This window comes from Amblyomma mixtum, chromosome 4 (genome assembly GCF_055824585.1).
Source record: "Amblyomma mixtum isolate Tamu chromosome 4, ASM5582458v1, whole genome shotgun sequence".
NCBI classification, from domain to species: domain Eukaryota; kingdom Metazoa; phylum Arthropoda; class Arachnida; order Ixodida; family Ixodidae; genus Amblyomma; species Amblyomma mixtum.
The window spans coordinates 64,005,746-64,028,125 of record NC_143015.1 but is presented as its reverse complement, the minus strand read 5'-3'; the positions used below and the strand labels follow the sequence as shown (position 1 = coordinate 64,028,125).

General features: G+C 51.9%; 1 protein-coding gene across 5 annotated transcripts in view; it reads right to left on the bottom strand.

The window, feature by feature from the left end:
- Positions 1-4,970: 4,970 nt before the first annotated feature.
- LOC149346618 (uncharacterized) overlaps positions 4,971-22,380 on the bottom strand; it is a 31,273-nt gene continuing 13,863 nt past the window's right edge. The window contains exons 7-12 of one of the 5 annotated variants that reach the window (XM_089586541.1): positions 22,263-22,380; positions 12,065-12,178; positions 9,213-9,314; positions 8,771-8,856; positions 5,792-6,130; positions 4,971-5,213 (exon numbers count right to left, since the gene is read on the bottom strand). In XM_089586541.1, the coding sequence (XP_089442667.1) occupies positions 9,305-9,314; positions 12,065-12,178; positions 22,263-22,380 (242 nt within the window). In that variant the 3' untranslated portion in view covers positions 4,971-5,213; positions 5,792-6,130; positions 8,771-8,856; positions 9,213-9,304. Of the gene's footprint in view, positions 5,214-5,791; positions 6,131-8,770; positions 8,857-9,212; positions 9,315-12,064; positions 12,179-22,262 lie in introns of those variants that run through there. The other 4 variants (XM_089586537.1, XM_089586538.1, XM_089586539.1 and 1 more) reach the window with 4 other exon arrangements.

Below are 22,380 nucleotides of genomic sequence, written 5' to 3'. Positions count from 1 at the left end.
GCGAAGGGCTCTGGAAATTTCTACCACATGCGGCTTTTTAACGTGCACTGACATCGCAGAGTAGACGAGTCTCTGGAATTTTGCCTCCATCGAATAGTTATCACCGATTAAGGAATTCAATTTAGGAATTCGAATTATGCCAACTATACGTTTTAACGACGTATAAATGGTACTCACGTCAGCGTCGACGATTTCTGGATGCGGCGCTGGCGGCGCTTGAATCCTTTTTTCACTTTGATGCGAATTTCTTCTAAAAAGTGTAAACGAAAAGCTTCATGTGTTTCGTAGGCAACTCGAATAGCGGCAACCAATCACGCCTCCACAAGGCCTGCTCCACCTACGTCTTCCGAGAAGGGTCTCTGCCTGAAGTGCTTATAAGGAACTCGAACAATGGCAACCATTCACGTGAGCTCAAGGCCTACTCGCCTTGCGTCGTCAAGACGCGTCTCGTAGCGATGAGTCTCATGACGTAGCTTCAATTTGTCCACCGATGTGGCTCAGTGCTTCGGGTGCTCGGCTGCTGAGCCGGAGTTGCCAGGTTCGGACCCTGCCGCGGCGGCCGCATCTCGCCCGTGTGGTGTGGGATGTCAATTCACGTTAAAGATCCCCAGGTGGTCCGAATCTTTCCAAAGCCCTCCACTAGGGCGCCTATCTGTTTTCTTTCACTGCCACTTTCCTCCATTTTTTACGACGCAGTTCGGGAATCCACCGAGGTGTGCGAAAATTACTGCGCCATTTGCTTTCCGCAAAAACCAAAAATGAATTCTAATATTCTTTCGCTCTCTTCTTTATCCTGTTCTTACGGAGCAGTTCGGGTGCCACTGAGATAAGTGATACAGTTACTGCGCCATCTCCTTTCCTCAAAAACAAATTTTCAAATGAAATGGGTTCTTGAGGAAAGGAAATAGCGCGGTATCTGTCTCACATCGCAGCGTAAGGAAGGACATAAAGGAGACGGGGAAAAAGAGGTGCCGGAGTAGAGCGCTCTGGAATAATTTCGACCACCTGGGGTTCTTGCACTGACATCGCACAGCACAGGAACGCCTGTTGCGTTTCGCCTCCATCGAAACGCGGCCGCCGCGGCCGGGTTCGGACCCGGATACTTGGGCTCAGTAACCGAGCGTCCTAATCACTGAATTCCTGTCCTCTTCGCTGTCAAAACGCCAAGTTAATTTTTTTTTCAAGAGAGACTAGTCGACTAAACGGTTCTCAGCACTAGGCCTAGCTGCGGATGCTAGTGCATGGGGTTGCAATGGTAGGTGGACACAATCGTAAGAATGTGAGTCACCGCCGCTTGAGCACACAAAACGCAGGAACCCGTTGCGCTACCTAATAGCCGCGGACACTCATGTAATAATAGCTCGGAGACAATGCGCGTGGCCAAGAGTAAGCCGCAGACGTAACGACCGGCTACCGCTTCCGTCATGTAGTTACAAACGCTTTGAACCCACAGCATGCGTCGAAGAAGCAAACTGCGACGTGCGTCGAGTACTGCTGCAGCGGCATGCATTGCAGAGAGAACGGTGTTACTGCTGAGCGAAACAAATAAATGCGGGAGCGTTTTCGATGATACCCAGAATACCAGTTTCCAGGCAAAACATTCTACCAAAGTTTACTTGCGGTACCTTATATAGCTATGTATATACCTTCCTGCCGCCCTGTTCTACGAGCTCTGAACGGGCACTGAAGTGCTCACCGTGTACGATGACGTGTACTTACATCCAGCGCCGGACCGGTTGTCGTGGAAAGCTGCTGGCGGTCGACGTCTCTGCACGTAGCTATCAAAGCACGTCCTGACAGTTGCCGTCGTCTTCAAGGAGTCCCACTCTGTGCGTTAAGAGGAACGCTGGCCTAGGCCACTCGGCTGCGTCACGGCCCTAAGACATTAGGGTCATCCCGGACTGACGTCTCAGACCCGTCTGATTCGACGCAGTGCCACGACATCAGAGCAAATAATGATGATGATGATGATGATTGTGATCACGTGCATCTTCTCCTTTTAACTGCCTCGTGGGCCCCTTCGCGTTCACTTATGCTTTGTGAGCGAAAGTTGTTGCGACTGAGAGGAGGATGAAAACGAAAGTGCACGGGCCTGCCGACTGAATCAAGCCGAGTCAGCCCCGCTGCCACGTGCAGATAGAGGAGAGCTAAAACAGGAAAGAGTGGAAGAAGAGACGCGCGTCGCAATAACCGCGTCCGCCGAAGCGGACGCTGGCTGAAAATACAGATAAGCGGGCGTACCCTCTCCGTGAGCTACAGAGCGAAAGCACAGCGACTCCCATTTATGCAGAACAGTGAAAATTTAAAATTGGTTTTTGAGGAAAGGGAATGACGCAGCATCTGTCTCACATCACAGTGGACGCCCGAACCACTCCGTAAGAGAAGGAAGGAAGGCAGGAGAGAAAGAAGTAAGAGAGAAGGAAGAACCGTAGGGGAAGAGTGTGGAGTAATTCCTCAGCAACGAAAGCTATCCTAAACATGTCACGTTTAGCCTTGTTCCCTCTGTCAGTCATCGATCATGGATCTCACAGTATTTGTTTAGTTTACTTCAATTTACAAATCTGAATTCCTTTAATTTATTTTCTAATTATCATTATTATCATTATTACCATTATATATATATGTGTATTTTGTTATTTATTTCATTGTTTAACATTTTGAGCACCTGTCAGTCGCCGTGTCTTGGCCAATACCCCGCAGTAGGCGCGCGCAATAATTTTGAGAACGACAACAAAAAATGGCTGAGGCTTAACTTCGTTAAGCCTGGAGAATGCGAAGCATCATCGTGTCGCGTAATTTGGAGGCACACAACCACAGCGACAGCGCGAGGTGGGCCCCCGTTTCTCCACTGTCGTGACGTCATCGTGTCACGTGGTGTGACGTCATGTATCACGTGATTCGGAGGCGCATAGCCACGGTGAAGGGCTGAAGTGGTAGCTAAAGTAGTATGCTTCGCATAAAAAAATTTGGCAGAGCCTTTGCTTGGTTAAGCCCGGTAAGTTGCGAAAGCAATAGCCCTAGCTGCGCCTGGTTTGCCTGGTGGTGTGTCTTGGTAGTGCTCTTGATGATGATGAAAACGTTTATTAAAGCCTTAGTTGAAGGGAAGGCTGATCGGGTCCCTAGTCCGGGACGCCGTTGGTGAAAGCCGCTGCCCGTGCTCTGGCGACGAGGGCTCGTTGTTCCTCGAGGTCCGAGCTGGACAGGGCCGCCTCCCAGCCCTCCCGCGTTGGCTGATTTATGATCTCAATGCTGTCATTTTTCTGACAAGCCCATACCATGTGGTACAAGTTTACCTTCTGGCCACAAAATTTGCACTGTGCCGAAAAGGACTCGGGCTCAATGGCGTGAAGCGTAGCTGGGTTATTGAAAGACATAGTTTGTAGCCTGCGAAGGTGACATTCCTCTGATTTGCTGAGACCCTTAGCGGGCCTCGGGAGTGTCTGCCTTTCAAGGCGCAAATGTTGCAATATTTCTGAATATGTCGTTAGCGGAGAGGGGGAGCCAGAATCAGGAAGGGAGGACGTAGAAGGATGCCGGGGAAGAAAAGCTCGGGCCGAAGCGTGTGCGCGCTCGTTTCCTTCAACTCCCTGGTGACCTGGTACCCATATTAATTCCTTCCGTTCAGCTGAAGTCCTACATTGACTAAGAATTTTGCAGGCTAGCGGCGTGATTCTGCCACGCATATAGTTTTATAAGCCGCCTGGGAATCTGTAACTATGTATTTAGATTCGGAGTGCGTTGCGGCTAGGGCTATCGCTACTTCCTCCATAGCCTGTGTATCCCCGTTACGAACTGAAAGGGTAGTGCTCTTAGTAAAGCTTATTTATGAAAGTTTTGCCCATTTGTTTTACAAGGCATTATGCTCACCACACGAGGGCCCCCACGTGCTGGGAGATTTGTGCGTGCCTCGGTCGCCAAAACGAGCGGATGACGCTAACGGATGATTGTCTAGAAGCTTCCCTCTTCTTTCACTCCCACTTCCTCCCTTCCTGTACGGTGCGGTTCGGGGGTCCACCGAGATGACAGAGAATTACTGCGCCATGCCTTGCCCTTTGAACGCACCGCTTATTGAGGAAAGAAAATGGCGCAGTAATTCTCTGCCATCTCGGTGGACACCAGAACCGACCGCTAAGCGCGCCGCGGGGAGTTAGGCCGCCCTTGGTAGCTGCGGCCTCGCTACGCGATGGCGCAAGTTGGAGCAACACCACCTAGTTCGTCTAGGTGGTGTTGGTTGGAGCCCCGCTCTTGCAGCTGTGACGTCAGACCGCTAAGCGCGCCGGGCATGGCAGGAGCAGGCGTTAGGCCGCGCTTGGTAGCTACCGGCCTCGCTACGCGACGGGCTGGAAGTGCAAGCAGTATTGCTTTCGCAATAATTTCGTGCGCCTGGGGATCTTAAACGTGCACTGACATCGCACAGCGCAAGGCACCACTTGCGTTTCGGTGCCATCTAAACTTTCTCCATTTTTCTTTCCTCAAAAACCAATTTTCATTCTCATTTCATCTAAACACAGCCGCCCTGGTCGGGTTCGTACCCGTAAACTCCGGCCCCAGTAGCAGAGTTCCCTAACCACTGAGCTACCACGGGGGGTGCAAGGCATTGGAAAAGTTTGGTTTTAAGGCGGAAGCCTTTAATGTCTCATCGTTGTAAGCAGGAGTTGACAGAAATGTCACGCTTTTCAGTTGGTCGAAATGGTCTTGACGTCACAGCTCGCGAATTTCAAACTGGACCAATTGTACTTTGGCTAGTAGCCATGCAATTAATTAAAGGGATCCTATAGTGATGTTCCAAGTAAGTAGGACTGAGTTTAGTTAAACTTAATTAACCAATTAGCCTAATTAACCTAACTCGCTCGGGGTCTACCAATGGTAATAAGGCTTTCTCACGATTATACTCTAGTAGGTATTAGGCCTTGGCTGGTGTAACCAGTATTGTCGGCCTCGGGGGAAGAAAGCATGCCCGAGACACTAAAACACCCAAAACCATGTTTTTTATTCTTCATTGTTCAAGCATTGATGGGCCGCCGGAACGGTGTGCGCATCCAGGGCGACGCTCGATTTCCACGTCCAACTGCCGCAGCACACCATAGCATGTGGCTGAACGGTCACAGACGTCCGACTAGAAGCACGATCATCCCTTCTGTATGGCTGCTTCAGGATGACACGACGCCACAACAAACCTCGTTCGCTGCCCCGTGTAGAATTGGCTGCAGCATCTGCATGGCAACGAAATCACCTCTGATTAACATGGCCCCTCTAACAGCTCTTTCAAGCAAGAAGACACCATAGGTCGGCGCAAGTAGAGCGGGGACATACTTCGAACGAGTGCCTGCAGTTTTATTTCTCTATTGTGCAGCCGCCATCTCCATGTCCATGTGTGAAACGAGCTATCGTGAGGACCACTATGCGAGTTTCAATTAATGTCAGCCATAGATATTGCGGACGTCGTAAATTGTGGTTGTGCGTAACTTACGAACCGTCGTTGGCGCAACCTCTACGTCCGACCGCAATAATGCCTCTTAAAGCGAGCACCCATGACAAAGGCTCTGTCCAGCAAAACATGGTGCCGTTTAACCGCAGCTACCGTGTCCAAATAATAAAAACATAACACAAGTTAGAAGTTTCGGTTTGTGAGAAGCTTGTAGATGAACCTCATGCATACGATTTGCCCTAGCCTTTATTGTTGGAATACAGAGATTTTCTTCCTTTGTTTTTCCTTTGCGCCGTTTTTCCTTTTCTTGCTTTGTTCATGAAACAACGGGCCCACTATTGCTCCCTTCTGTGGCTTACTTACTTTTGGTGAAACTGTGCAAAGTGATCCACATTTACTGAAGGAAGCCCGGTAGCCGCCGCTGATGCCGGAGGAGCGGGCTGTTGATACTCCTGGTCAGGCCGGTTGCAGAGACTGTTCTGTCCTGAGCAACAGAGGTCACGCACCAAGCTTCCTCTTCGTTGTCAGCGCCGCTGTCGATGCCAACGCCGCCACAGAACGTTGACCACGCACTCGCCTGCTCCGTTAGGTGGGCTGGGATAATTGCCGAACTAAGCACATCTTCGAGGCTATCAGTTGTCCAACTGCTGTTTCCCGATGGGGCGGCGTGCTCCTGTAGCTGGGTCAACTGGGCCCAGCCGCCTGCAATAGGATCATTTAAGACGGCACGGTGTGTTGGGTGATCCGCAACTTAATCGATTCTTTGTTACGAGCATTGCTGTGTTGTTTTGGGATCTATGACACCTCAGGAAAAAATGTCGTCATGTGAGAAATAAGCTTGACACTGTTAATTTTTCAACACATCTCCTTCGAGGAGCCTTAAGACACCTGATAAGCCCGATTTGTACCGCATTTATAAGACGGGTGTATGGTGCTCTGCGCGCGTCAGCACAAGGGTGCGTTCTATAGCATGGATGCTTGTATTGTTCAACCGCTCATTGTCCCAGTGCTAATCATTTAATAATGTAAAGCTTGGATTATCCCCCCCCCAAGTATCAACGTCGTCAGCTCTGCAATCAACATCAAATTTTTCTGTCCCTCTAGTTCTTTCAGCCGCCCCTATGTAAATGGGCAGTCGTGAGGGAGATGTCAGGATGTCACATACTAAGAAGCCCAGTTCTTGGCCTGGTCACCTGGACCTGGACCTCCTGAATCAGCATATGACGGCTGGCAGAAGGTACTGGTCGGCGTCGCAAGTAGGTCCCACATTTCATTCACAATAAACACGCATTGTGCACTAGAAAAATATTAAAGTGCCGGTCCAAAAATAGAAGACAAATTTTTGTTGTGCTGCCGTAGAAGGGCAGTGGCGCATCGCTTGACCGCTGCACCACTGAGCCAGGAGTGGTAGGAAGACCACTAGGGATCTATGAATATAGAGAATTACTAATTCTGCATATATGTACACTGACCCGTTATCGATATCCGAATAGCTTCCATCCGGGAACACTGAATCTTAACACCGGTACCGAAGTGAGAACCTAACTGCTAGCGCAGCTAATTGACATTTGGCCTGACTACGCAAATCGAGCACCATTTTTTGCATCGCGAATCTGGTATGAGGTTTGCTTATCCAATTTAGCAACATAAGTTTAGAAGAGGAGCAAGATGGGTAAATAGCAGAAAAAAACACGCCCTTGATAGAGGGCACGACCGTCTGCGTGACTGCACGCTCCTTGGTTAAAAATGAAGGTACAATTCCACCTGGATTACCTGTAAGGAGCACAAGGAAAGATGGACTAAAGCAAGGTGCAATAGCATGCTGCCCTTCATGCAGCAGTGTGATCCACATGTAGCACGAATTAGTCTGAAATCTGCGTAACCGCGGCGGAAATTGTGCTCTTAGAAAAATTCCGGCGTTTTGAAGCAAGCAATGCGGGGAATGTCCGATTGTCCTTTGCACACTCACAAGCACTACAGCGACGTTGTCAAGCGGCCACCAAGGAGATTGTTGTTGAACTGGGCGTGCTTCAGTACCGGTGTTAAGATCCAGTGTTCCCGGATACACGGAGGTAAGCAAGCAAATTAAATCATGAGGATTTAAATTTCTGAGCCCCATTTATTTACTGCTTCTAAAACGCTACGAAATAGAACATTTTAATCATCTCTCGTTCTATAGCTGACCACACACTAAAATTTCTAGAAAGCCGCGCTAGTTGATTCATCATTTGATCAAAAAACTCGGACAAGCAAATACACGAGACGCTAGTCCGAGCCGGATAGTTATCGCTGATCTTGCCGACTTCCTTGTCCGTGTCTTTCGCGCTATTTTTTCCCAATACAAATACGAAAATTTGATGCATTGAGGCTTTCGAATAAATGTGCGCGGAAAGTAATTACTTGTAACCTATTGGCATACATTAGTGGTTATATATATTTGTATATATCATAATGAAGGGAAAGGCATACACACAACTTTCAGCGGACCAGAATAGAACGGGGCAAATTGACTCGAAGGAATCACTGAAATACTAAAAATGTGCATAGATACTGTCACCATACAGCAGCAAAGGAAAATTACCTCCTGGGTACCAGTTTCAGGTAATGAATGAGCAGACGCTCCAGCTGCTGTACGAATAAAATCCGCCGTTACAGCAAAGTGATAAATAACGCCAACAGTGCAAAAAATATAAGCTTGTTTGCTAACGCGAGTGAATTATTTATACTTTTTTATTTTTAAGCTGAAAGGTCCAACTAGTGGAACATCCTCTGGAGATATGGGTACAAACTCCAATTTCTCCTGCCTTTCAGACAGTGCTTCTTCGCGAAAATAATTTTTTTTGGCGCTGACGCCAGCCTCAATGAAGTAACTGATCAGTTCCCGATTTAGTACTAAAGACGATGGACACACAAATAAAAAATTGAAGGTAGCTTTTGTGCCTACTTTGCCTAGTCAGTGTTTTCAAGGTGGTTTAGCTGCACGTTTGCATTTTTTTTACCCCTTAAGGGCCTACGTTTGACAGCACATGGCGCCAGTATTTTTTTGTGACCTTGTAGGAGTGTAGGAGTCAAGTGGCACTTGAGGGAAGGCTGGACAGCCCTCCGCGCTCTCAATTCTCAAAATACATTACTCCAATTCTTAGTTTTTCGGAAAAGACTGTCAACGTCTCTTGTTTCCGCAAGGTATTAAAGCACCCAGTAGAGTCCGAGGGACGCTTTCTCTCTGAATGAAGTAGTCACTTCCCACGAGAACAAAATCGCATCATCATTAACTGTCTGCCATGTGTAAGCCTGAATGAAAAAACTTGAACTTGAGTCGAAGAGGTCTCCCCTCTCACTCACCCTATGCCGGACCCGCGATGAACCACAGCTCAGAACGCACAAAGCTGCCTGCAGCGGGCTGCCACATCCAAGACGCCAGAGGCATGCTGCGAAGGCGTTCGGAAATAAAGATGATGCTCAGAAATAAAGGCGATGCAAAAGTGAAGGGGAACTACTCCACTCGTTATTCCCCTACAGCATTTCTAGCGTTTTGTAAGCTAAAAAGTTTGCTCTAGATTTCCAGTAACATGTATATGAGACACTTTGTGTTTAATAGCGCTGCATTAGCAGCTGGCACTAAAACCATCTCGTCGACGAATGCTTTTTGACGTGTGGCCAGACACATACTGGCAGCACTTACATTTCAGAGGTATTTATACCAGCTACTTAATCGGAAATGCAGAAAATTCATTCTTGGACTTGCCTGCAACAAACAGAGGGCTGGCTGCTTAGCACTACTCACCCGCAGACTACCACATGGAACTGGGCTTCCGTCTCGCTACGCGGGTGTAGGCACCCGCGTAAAGCCATTAGAGCATCTGCGACGAGACCCAGCTAACAGGCCCTGCATTCGAAAAGACAGGTAGAGTTGAAGGAGTACCGGCAACTCAACAGCAGTAATTCAGTCACACTGAAACGTAAGTTCGCGCACATTCACGTTCAGGCAAACAAAGTGCGCACCTCTGATTGCTTCTTTACCTGTCAATACACGGTTTCGTTGCAACCGAGTCGGCAAAGATTCTGCGCCCGTAGTTATGACCCCAACCACTGGGCAATAGGTTACGCACCTACCCGGCCGGAGTTTCATGATTAAAGCTAGACCTAGAGCGACATAGAACCGTACCAACAGGCTGAGGAATTATCCCACTCCAAATTATGAGTATTTTCAGAGTACCTCACTTCACCCTATGCAATACGCACTGGTCATTGTGATCTGGCGGCCAAATCAACTAAGCAAGAACAGAAACAGAAATGTTGCCTACAAGCTCTGAAAGCTCTACCCAGGCCCTCTTCTCTCTTCGCCGCCGCGATAGCTCAGTGGCTATGGTGCTCGGCTGCTGATCCGAAAGCGCGGGTTCCATCCCAGCCCCGGTGGTCAAATTTCGATTCAGGCGAAATTCTAGAGGCCCGTGTGCTGTGCGATGCCAGTGCACATGATAGAACTCTAGGCGGTCGAAATTCCCGGAGCCCTTCACTACGGCGTCCCTCATGGCCTGAGTGGCTGAGGGACATTAAACCCCACAAAACCATAAAGCATTCTTCTGTCTTCATCACGCACTGCACGGGAGAAGTTAGAGTGCGAGAGGTGCGGATGAGAGGAAAAAAGATCATAAAGTAGCGAGCGAGCAACAGAAAAGGCATTAGGAAAAAGGAGAAGGTAAGGTAAAGTAACTGGCAGCGTTTATAACAGTCTCCATAAAGAGAAACATCACCATCATATAATACGTGAGGTAGACACTCAATAAACAAAAAAATTAAGTTTCTATTATTGCGAAAGAAATATTTCTATGGGAAACCTCGAGCCAGATCTTGCGATTTTCGTCGGTTTGCGGTGTTTCTGGGTTTTGTCAAGTGAAATAAATAAATGAAACGAATATCCGCAACTGGCATTCGAACCCGTGGTGGCGCGAAAAGATCAGCTTCACTGTCCCCTGCGTGATAGCCCTATGCTCTTTCAATTTCGAGTGAGAACTATTATGGACACTTCGCGTTTAATAGCACTGCATAGCAGCTGCCGCTGAAACCATTTTGTGCACGAATGCTTTCTGAGGCGCTGCCAAAGTGTCCGCCGAGTAAGGCCACATAATTTCTTCTCCATATAACGCAGGCGCTCCGTTAAAGTGAACGCATCACCATGGGCTACACAAGTGGAATTAACAGCTTTCGAAGCGTGTTCACGAGCCTGCATTAGACACGGAGGGGGAACTGTCACACATGCGTGTTTTCGCCTTCGTAGCAAAGGAAATAGCTGGTCCGCGTGTCCGCATTTTGCACCGGGTTGGTGGAGTGACGGCCATTTCATTTTCTCAGTTAGCTGACTGCTCGCTACGCAGGCCTGCACGTCTAACGTATTTGCGCCGACCATTCATGCGACGCTGACAACACAACTCGAATGTGTGTGCCGTGTGTGCCTTCAAGTGTGTGCCTTAATGTGTGTGAATTAAATGTGTGTGCCTTAAAGAATAATAACTTCACTGGATCGTCCATGGAAAATCATGTTTGATTATCTTCAAGTAGCAAAATTTTCTGCTCTGCGCGTTCATTGGGTGAATCGTCTAGTAAATAGCATATTAGGAACAAACTCTCCTGTCCTGTAGATCATATTAACTTTGTCTTTTAACAACACAAGACATGCTGTTGGAAGCAATTTCAACCTTCCGTTTCATATTAATACGTAAGGTGAGAGATTATTTCAATTCATCCCGACGAAAGTCAGGAAAACATGGCTAATAGAAATACTGCTTTCGAGAGATTTGAAGCTCTCTTAGAAGTTCTTTTTCTGGTACATTTACATTTTTTGGTAAATGTACATTTTGTTCAAACGTTCATTTGCACTTCCCTTAAGTGGTTGCCCAAATGCCTTGTTTTGTAACCGACCGGACACCGGATGATTTCGCTGTCTTACTTCGCTGTTGATATTTTGCTGAAATATTAGTTTCGACATTTGTTAATGCGTCTGCCCAAATGTCTCGCTTTGTATTGCACCGGATACTAACCTTGTAGGTCATCGGTCCAAATTTATTGTACAAATTTTCCTCGAATGAGCAAATAAAGCTTCCGTTGACTGATTCAGTAATGCAAGAGATGGGGTCATTCAACGGAGCCGCGCAGTTATGTCCGCCACTTTTCTTGCATTTCAATACCGTCCGCTGCTTGAAAGCTAGAAGCGAGTTGCACTTCTAGGCTCGATTAAGCTTGCACTCAACCTGAAAAAGGCCTCCCACTTCTCAGGATGGGTCGCCAAATAGATCGGAACATATTACGCTTAGGCTGGCAATTTGTTCTCTAAATTTTATACGAGTAAAAACTTTTCATTGTTCTTAAATTCTGGTTCTTAAATGCACCACCGCCAAAAAGCGCACCCTGTGTCTCCGCTCCCTCGCTCCACGATGTGTGTCCCTGATAGGACAAGTATAAAATAAAGTTGACAGAGGGTGGACGCAAAAGTGCCCCGCCATAATGCTTTAGGGGGCGTTGGAACCACAAACCCACAATAATAGACAATTGGGGCATGCAAGCTAAGCAAATCACTAATGAATAGTGAGTAGCAGGCAGTGGAATAAAAAAAAGAGTTGGACGTCAAAAATAACTCACCTGGTCAAAGTAGTGCGACAAGACTCGCTGCCGCCGGGACGCCAGCACACGATGCAGGTATTCCACACGATCCCATGGCCATCGACATCAGGAGCAGCCGTGAGCTGCTGATGTCTGCATCGTTACGCACAGTTTCAGAACGCGCGGCCCATCATGGCCCAGTCACAAATGCACGTCAACCTACACATTGCCTCAATTATTATCAATGCTTGTCAAGCTATCCACTTTTCGAAGGGAGTCTCCAGCCTAGCCGCCTCGGTCACGGTACAGCACGATTCGCTCCTAGTACAGTTTGAGTCTTGAGCCAGAGCGTCCATATTAAGGACACACGACTGCACTCGCTAGAAACGGGAAATTAGGAACGATCAATATTGGCCCCGCTGCTAGATGTAAATTAATGTCGTCGACGATAACTCCGTAATAAGTTAAAATTTCCAAACCATGCCTACCATGCCATGATACCAACCCATGGTCACAAAAATTACCGATATCATGCAGTTCACTCGTGAAAGCAGAAAGTTGCAGCGAAACCTGCATGTTTTTAGAGGCTATCACTCAAATTTGTTTGAGGTCTGCTTCACTGTGGCAAGTGGCAACGTGCCCACAGCGTTGTGTGCAACCTGCACACTTTATTTCAAGACTGATCATACAAATCGAGCCTCTAACTGAAAACAAAATGGAAGTTAAAACCGAAGTGCTAGTGCACCTGATTAGCATTTCGTCTGAGCCCTCTAAATCGTCCGTCATTTTGTTTCCATTCATAGCTATTAAAAAACATCGTTTTCTTTTATGGGGCCTTTCTGATAAGAACGCGCTAATCATTCGAGGCGCAGGAAATTCAGTTATTCTGCTCTGTCCCTACATGCGTGGTCACACCGTTCATCATGGCCGTACAGTGATGTGTTCTGTAAAATGGTCAAGGTAAAGAGCACCAAACAAGCCGTCATGTTTGTGCTAGGAGCTGCTGCCCGTTCATCTGACTTTTACTACGCTACATACGTGTCGCAAGAGTCGTTCAGCCCGTCCTGTTCTTGTAACATTCTATGTTCGCGTTCGCTAACCTCACAGTGATAGCGGTCCGTTAGGCGGCTCGCCGGTCCTCATATACTCCCATATGAGTCCCGGTTAAAGCAGGACGCATAGCCTTCGCGACGGGCCACTCTGAACACGCCTTTAGACAACTACTGTTTATTAGGCAACCTCCATTCAATACCATAATCACACAAGGAAAATATCCATAATTTCTGCTCACATGGAATCAGCAGTGAGGACAGGCGCTGTAGGGTAAGCTACAATAAATTTTACGGCGAAAACCTTTAATGGCTCATACTGTCACCTGTTAACAAAGCGTGTAACACACGTTTAACTCGGGAACTAAAGCAGATAGAAGAAACATAACTCGGGAACTAAAGAAGACAGAAGAAACCCAAAGGTTGCTTAAGATAGAGGAGGTTTGGTTTGGCCGAAGCAACTCAGGCTATGAGGGAGGCCATAGTGAAGGGCTCCGGAAATTTCGACCACCTGGGGCTCTTTAACGTGCACTGACTCCGCACAGTACACGGGCCTCTGGAATTTCCCCTCCATCGAAATTCAGCCGACGCGGCCGGGATAGAGAAGGATAAAATAAACCTAGAAGCTAGGTTTGAAGGCTGTGTAATAATTGTGGGTTTCTACGTGGACACAGGCCACCACCCAGCGCGGGTTCGAGCTTCGCGCGAGCCAAGGGCCCCGATCAGCCGTCACCACACACACACTGGGACACCGACGCGGTGCACTCAACCTCCGCTGGGAGGAGAGCGATAAGCCGCAAAGAAATAGGCCTCCAAGTTCACGAAGGAGACGTTTATTCACGTCGTCCTTCAGCAGTACACACACACTCAATCGTCACCCCGTCCCGGGGGAGCGCGAGGAGCAAGGCTCCGCTGCGCGCACGAAGCGACTCGAGCAATGCGCGCCGCTAGCACGCCGCTGCAGGAGAATGTCCCCGCGGCAGTGCTTTGATCTCTCGTGTCGACCGTTGGCCGGTTGCGAGAGAGAGTGGGCAATCAACGCAAGGTACGCCTGTCGGAGGTCGCTGGACCCCGCTGGACAGGCTCGAGCCGCTGCAGGTCAGAGGACACGTGCGGGCGAGCTCGAGTAAGCACTGGTCCGAACGGCAAAGGCCGCCACGGACAAACAGTAACGTACGCACCTTACGCTGTCTCGGAGGGATCTCTCTCTGGGCCCCGCTAGGACGGTCGCGCAGTGCGCGGCCACCGAAGCGGCTCCCGGAATTCCCGCCAAAAGGCGCCAATGGCAAAGGCCATTGGGGAGCCGGGGCGGAGCTGTGGCTAAAGGACAGTGATTAGTCACCCAGCCGCCTCTCCACCGCCTGAGGCCACACACACACTGGGACACCGACGCGGTGCACTCAACCTCCGCTGGGAGGAGAGCGATTCGCCGCAAAGAAATAGGCCTCCAAGTTCACGAAGGAGACGTTTATTCACGTCGTCCTTCAGCAGTACACACACACACACTCAATCGTCACCCCGTCCCGGGGACGCGCGAGGAGCAAGGCTCCGCTGCGCGCACAAAGCGACTCGAGCAATGCGCGCCGCTAGCACGCCGCTGCAGGAGAATGTCCCCGCGGCAGTGCTGTGATCTCTCTCTCGTGTCGACCGTTGGGTCGGTTGCGAGAGAGAGTGGGCAATCAACGCAAGGTACGCCTGTCGGAGGTCGCTGGACCCCGCTGGACAGGCTCGAGCCGCTGCAGGTCAGAGGACACGTGCGGGCGAGCTCGAGTAAGCACTGGTCCGAACGGCAAAGGCCGGCACGGACAAACGGTAACGTACGCACCTTACGCTGTCTCGGAGGGATCTCTCTCTGGGCCCCGCTCGGACGGTCGCGCAGTGCGCGGCCACCAAAGCGGGTCCCGGAATTCCCGCCAAAAGGCGCCAATGGCAAAGGCCATTGGGGAGCCGGGGCGGAGCTGTGGCTAAACGACAGTGATTAGTCACTCTGCCGCCTCTCCACCGCCTGAGGCGGAAGCAAGGGAAAGAGGAGAAACAACGCGGGAGGCCGGCACAGCCGCGCAAAGGCGACGGCGGAAAGCCAGGATTCCCACATTCCCCTCTCCTTAAATGCCCTCCTACCCATCGGCATAGCACGCGGCCAAAATAAGGAAATTAATACACAAAAAAAAATAATCTACACTTCAGTTCCAAAATAAAGAAATGAATAGACACAAAAAAAACTAGCTACACATCAGTTACAGCCAAAAGAAACTAAAACACACAAACGAAGGAAAACAAGGTAAACAAACAAGCACTGCCATACGCTTCAAGAAAATCAAAACAGCTTGCAGATTATATACACGGTACACAAGGCGATGTGAATTCAACTGTATAACTATGTGACATGTGGATGTCAGCCTCAAAGTTCGATGGCGCGGCCCAGTAGGCCGGTCGGCGACTCACCGCTCGCAGACTTCAAGTTGAACGGGTTGGGAGGGCCGACGACTGATGGTGGTCTTTCCGTTGATGACGACGGGGCCGCGGCAGAGCACTAACCTCGCGCCCTTGGACACGACGTCACGTTCGGCACAAGACAGTTAGGGCACCCTTTTCACGCCGACTGAAACGGGCGAGGTCGTTCGGCGGCGTCCTGATGTGTAACCTTGGCCACAGCGAGGGGTCCTTCTCATCCTCGCGCTCACGCAGAAGAACACAACGGCACAACTCACAGGCGTCGCCTTGGCTCATGGTTACGCGCGCACACAGTCAAAGCCACAACCACGCATACACCGGCAAGTGCGCGGACGCTGGTCGGCGACACCGATCCCCTTATCAGAAGCGTCCAGAGGCGCCGCGGCGAGGGTCAAAGGGAGCACTTTCCGCCCCCCATCGCCCCAAACGCCCCGCCAACTTCCCCTCCATACGGGCCGCACAAAACTCGCGCACCGCGACACACGGCTACTTAAGGAGCCAACCACCCACAGTCGGGCCGGAAATGAGAAAAGGCGCGCTGTACAAACGACACCTAATCCAATCTATTCCTTCTCGAAGATAAGAGCAAGCACGAGCGGGCTGAAGTTTGCCTATGTACATCTCGGTACGTTAGAACAAAACAGACGAAGCGGGAAACGAAAGTGGCTAGAAACTGTCTAAAACAAAACAAATAAATAAATAGATAAACACGCAAGGCTGGAACTGAGCATGCTGCCAAACAACAACAACAAAAAAACAACACACCGTGCTTCGCCTGGGTAGGGCCTGACGAGAAAGCTCGCCAGCTAGCTGAGGCTGCGTGCCTTCGGTTGCGGAAAAGTCCGCCGTCCGGCATCAATCACACCGGTGACCGTCGCCTCAGATTGTACCGGTGCTCCGTACGCTTGCGTTCCGCGGCACCAGTTGTGCCTTTGCGCTTGCCTTTGATAGCAATGGGTACCGGCGCAAGCTCGTCAGACCGTGACGCGTAGGCCTTCAGGTCTAAGAGCCCCTGCTTGGTCCTGGGGAAAGGCCCCATCAAATCGCAGGTGGCCATCTGCCACGGACGCACACTGTTAATCGGTTTCATCATTCCAGGCGGCTTGCCGCCCCGTGACTTCACCGCTTGACAGACATGGCAGGAACGGCAATAGCGGAAAATGTCACGCTTCATGCCAGGCCACGTCACCGAATGACTCAGTTTTGCAAAAACTTTGGAGCCACTCAGATGACCGGCCAGTGGTTCGTCATGAGAGAATCGCAAAAGTGCGCCTCTCAGACTTTTGGGGATAACCACCTTGAACGGGTCGATGGACTCGTCATCGGTGGCTATGTACTTCAGCACGAGCCCGTCACTGTCCAGCAAATATGAATCCCCGGGGTTCGCCGCGACACACGCTGGCTTCTGCCCACCTGCGCCCGCTACAATACAAGTAGCGTCACGGCGCTCCGTCTCCCTGAGACCGTCGCTCACCTCGCGACAAAAGGGGTCATTTTGCTGGGCTTTCAGTAGCTCTTTACGGATGAAAACGATTCCAGTCATCCCAGAGGGGAGCATGGTCCCGTCCCCACTCAGGTTTGCAGCCAAAATTTCCGTTCGCGTCGGCACTTCCGAGGCGCTCACGAAGAGCTTTGCCTCTCGTCCGCTTTGCGAAGCGCTGCTTGCCTGGTTAGCGGAATGGGTTAACCCGTTTCCGGGCTCCCCCTCCTTGCCGCCCGGCGGCTCGTCCGCTGTTTCGCCCCCTCCGCCTACAGGCGTCAAAGCGCCGCTGGCGAGTGGGGCACGGGATAGCGCGTCAGCTACCACGTTTGTGCTCCCCTTTCGATACTGCACAGAAAAGTCGTAATGCTGTATCAGGAGAGCCCAGTGCGCCAGCCGACCCGCAGGCTCGCGGAGCCGCATCAGCCAGCTGAGCGCACTGTGGTCTGTCTGCACCACGAATTGCGTTCCATCAAGGTAGACGTCAAATTTGCGCAGTGCAAACACGATGGCGAGGCACTCCTTCTCGGTCACGGAAAAATTCCTCTCCGAGGGCAGCAAGGAGCGGCTGGCAAAGGCCAGCGGTTGCAGCACGCCATCGAATTCCTGTAGGAGAACTGCTCCTAAACCCAGATCGCTCGCGTCAGTCTGGACTACGAACTGTCTGGTCAGGTCGGGTAGCCTGAGCTGCGCTGTCTCGGCAATGGCACTAGACAGGAGGCGAAAGGATCGCTCTTGCTCGGGCCCCCATCGCCACGCTGCAGTCTTTCCCAAGAGCTTGGTCAAGGGTGCCTGCACGCGGGCACAGTACGGGATGAACGACCGATAAAAATTGGCCATTCCCAGAAAGCGGCGGAGGCTGCGTACGTCCTTGGGCGCGGGAAATTCGAGTACGGCTCGAAGTTTCTCCGCATCAGGCTCAATGGAGCCCTCGCCCAGCGTGAACCCTAGTAACTGAACCCGGGTCCGCGCTATTTGGGCTTTCGCAGGATTCAAAGTCATCCCAGCAGCCCGTACCCTCTCGAGCACGTCGGCAATGTGGCCTAAGTGCTCATCGAAGGTTTGTGAATAAATCACGATATCGTCCAGGTAGCACATGGCGTGGGACCATTTCGCTTCCCCCAGGACGCGGTCCATGAGCCTCTGAAAAGTCGCAGGACCATTGCAGAGACCAAAGGGCATACGAGTGAACTCAAACAGCCCTCTGTGACACGTGAACGCGGTCTTAGACCGGTCAGTGTCAGCCATCTGGACCTGTAGGTAACCTTTGGAGGCATCTAGCGTGGAAAAGTACCGCGCGCTGCCCAGGTTTCCTACGATTGAGCTGATCGTCGGGAGCGGATAGGCATCCTTGCGAGTCAGCGCATTTAGACGGCGATAATCCACACACAAACGGTGGCTGCCATCTTTCTTAGGCACCAACACCACCGGAGACGCCCAGGCGCTGGACGAGCGGCGGATTATGTCCGCCGACAGCATCTCATCCAGCAACCCATCAATCACCTGCCTTTTCGCAAGGCTGACGGGTCTAGGGTTGCACTTCAAAGGAAGCGCGTCTCCAGTGTGGATCTTGTGGCTCACTAAAGTGGTACAGCCAGGTTGATCCGTGAATAGCTCATCGTACTGACGCAATAGCGCTGTCAAACGAGCCTTCTGTGTGTCATCCAATGTTACCGCACAGGCGGCCAGCGGATGTGGTGCCTGGTCGTGCCGCGCCGCTCGGTCCCAAAGGGGAGGCTGAACGACGGAACGCTCGACACAAGGGCGTGGCCCTGTCCGCTGAGCGTGGCACTCTCCGAACGCTTTCACTGCGCAGGCAGATACTGACGCCGGTGGGCTAATGAACGGCTTAAGCTGGGAAAATGGTCCGTCGCGATAGGCGCCATTCGCAATGTCCACCACGATCCCGGTTTTCAGGAGAAAGTCCCGTCCGAGAATCATGGGCACACTGAGCCCTGGGAGATGGATGAAACGCGTGCGTCTCGTCCGCTCTCCCCACCTGACAGTCAGCCTCGCGGCGCCAGCCGAATGGGCTACGCCTTTCGCAAGGTTGAATGCCGTACGGCAGTCCCGCAAGCGCACAGAGTGCTTTTGCAAGTGGGACAACACCTCTTCACCGAACAAGGAAGCGCTGGCTCCCGTATCCAGTAACGCCGAAAATTCGCGGCCAGCAATGGTGACCGGAATAAACAGCGCGTGCGCATTAGCAAGGCAGCTTGCTCTGTACGCAGAGGGAATTAGCAGAGGTTGGGCCGGTGGTCCCTTTACGACCGACCCCCGCCGCCGTTTCCCTGCCTCGCACGAGGCCTGGCTACGGTGCATTCTCTTGCTAAGTGGCCCCTCTCTTGGCAGCGGAAACAGCGCACACCGCCGCGAGCTTGGTCGCGGGACAATGGCGCCTCTGCCTGCCTGGGTCCGCCCGCTGCACGACCAAAGGGTCGGCCGAGTCGGGTTTCCCCCTCCGCTGTGCGTTGGAGCGCTTGGCGCCCCTCAGCACGCGCGTCAGAAAACGGTGCAGCGCAGGCTGCCCGTCTCCCGTACGAGTAGGGATCGAGAGCTCTGTCGCTCAACTCCCATGCCTCGTTTTGCCCGCTAACAGCTGCAAAGGCAGGTTGTGCGGGTGGTCGCCGGTTGGGTAAGGGCAAGGCCCCTCTCCATGCACAGCGTGGCTCAAGGGCCTCGCTTGCCGGCGGTGGCGGACGATAGGCGCGCGCGGCGAGAATGTCGCCTTGAATGCGCTTTGCCTCGGCGGCCAGCTCCTCCAAATCTCGGAATCGGCCGCCGCGCAGGTAAGCCGAAAAGGTCGGATGTGCCTGCCTGATCGTCCTTTCGACACGCTGCTCGTTCGAGGCTCTGGGCTCGGCGATTGAGAAAAGGTCTTCCATCGCACGAACATACTCTTGCAGCGACTCATCCGGAGCCTGAGTACGGAGCTCCAGCTCTCGCCGCATCCTACGCTCGTAGTCAGCGGGCAGGAATTCGCGCAGGAATGCTGCACGGAACTCCTCGAGAGTCGCTGCCCGGTGGCCGGAAAGCCGATGCCACCGAGCTGCCGTGTCAGTCAGTGCTGCGGGGATGATGTGTGCAAGCACCACCTGCTCAGTGAGACCCATAGTTCTCTGATAATGGGTGAGGGACTCAAGGAAATTCCGGGCACTGAGTAGGTCATCATACCCGCGGTATGTTGGCATGGGCAACTTGACCGCGGGGTGAGACAACTTCGGCGTGGCCAAAAGCGTCCCAACAGCCCCTGACAGCGACTGGATCATCTGGGCAGCACTGGCTAGCAGCGCCTGCGCCCCGGCCTCGGTGAAGGTTTGGGTGGGCTGCACGAACGAGGGAGGCAAGGCTCCTAGTTCGATGAGCGGCGTGGTTTCCACAGGGAACCGGGCCAGCGCCTCGCCGTTCCCAGTGCAGAATTGACTGCTCGCGGGGCACGGCTGCTGCTGTTCGAAGCTGCCGGTTGCGGCAGCGTGACACGAACTGCTTTCGCACTGGGCGGAAAGCGTGTACAGCTGAGGCATGTGACCAGCGGATGCACCGCAGGGTGCTTCCGATACAGCTCCAATGGGAGCCGCGTGGTCGACATTTTGGGTTGTGTCGCCGTAAACCCCAACGGGGGCCGCGGCCAACCACGGTGTCTGGCTGGCTATTCGAAGGAACAGCAGCCAGCGGATCAAACGACGCTACAACTCCGTAGGGAGCCGACATGTAGCTGCCGAGTGCCCCGCTGGGAGTAGACATGATGCGCAAGCGTGATCGGCAAGGCGACCTGCTCGGCTAATGTGTCATCAAAGGCGTAAGCGCCAATGACTTAGCACGTTGGGCGCCAGTTGTGGGTTTCTACGTGGATACAGGCCACCACCCACCGCGGGTTCGAGCTTCGCGCGAGCCAAGGGCCCCGATCAGCCGTCACCACACACACACACTGGGACACCGACGCGGTGCACTCAACCTCCGCTGGGAGGAGAGCGATTCGCCGCAAAGAAATAGGCCTCCAAGTTCACGAAGGAGACGTTTATTCACGTCGTCCTTCAGCAGTACACACACACTCAATCGTCACCCCGTCCCGGGGGCGCGCGAGGAGCAAGGCTCCGCTGCGCGCTCGAAGCGACTCGAGCAATGCGCGCCGCTAGCACGCCGCTGCAGGAGAATGTCCCCGCGGCGGTGCTGTGACCTCTCACTCGTGTCGACCGTTGGGCCGGTTGCGAGAGAGAGTGGGCAATCAACGCAAGGTACGCCTGTCGGAGGTCGCTGGACCCCGCTGGACAGGCTCGAGCCGCTGCAGGTCAGAGGACACGTGCAGGCGAGCTCGAGTAAGCACTGGTCCGAACGGCAAAGGCCGCCACGGACAAACAGTAACGTACGCACCTTACGCTGTCTCGGAGGGATCTCTCTCTGGGCCCCGCTCGGACGGTCGCGCAGTGCGCGGCCACCAAAGCGGGTCCCGGAATTCCCGCCAAAAGGCGCCAATGGCAAAGGCCATTGGGGAGCCGGGGCGGAGCTGTGGCTAAATGACAGTGATTAGTCACCCAGCCGCCTCTCCACCGCCTGCGGCGGAAGCAAGGAAAGAGGAGAAACAACGCGGGAGGCCGGCACAGCCGCGCAAAGGCGACGGCGGAAAGCCAGGATTCCCACATAATTATTTAATTATAATCAAAATATCAAAATTGCGGCGAAATAGCACGGCCGTGGATATAAATACGGGACTGGTGAGGTGTCACATCCACCGCAAGTCGTCAGTGCATAGTAAAAATTCTTACAAAATGGTCGGAAAATGTATAATATGTGTTAAATTATATAGAAAAATATGTAAGTAAGCGTAATGAACACTTAAGATACCTGAAAAGTGTTTAATTGCGGTATCAAAAAAGCCACGAGAACGATGTGACGTCACATCCACCCGAAAGCGTCCTCGTCTTTTTCTTCTCAACACTTTAGTTGCCAGAGTGGCTTCGCAATTTTTTTCTTCTTCCTACCTTACCTTTGTCTGGAAAAGCAAGATATTTTGGAGATAAAAAATTTTAAGACTTTTAATTTTAATTCGTGAAATCACGACCGAAATGATCATGTGGTCCCAGTTTATCTTTGAATGGCAATGGGCACGAAGATTTGTTTCACGGATCAAGTCGAGAAAATTGTCCACCACCTCCATAGCTTTCGAGGAACAGCCGACGGCGGCGGCATCAAAACTAGGCCCAAATATACCTTGTGACGATGCTTCTACATATTTTCGCATAAAAGAGGTTCTCACCCTGCTGGTAAGGTTTGGCTTTTGGCCTTTTTTCCAGCTGCCGTGAGGCGGACGTACTTCGGCCAGTGTAGCTGGCCACGACTGCCCGTCATCCGGGGACCTGGCCCTAGACCGGCTC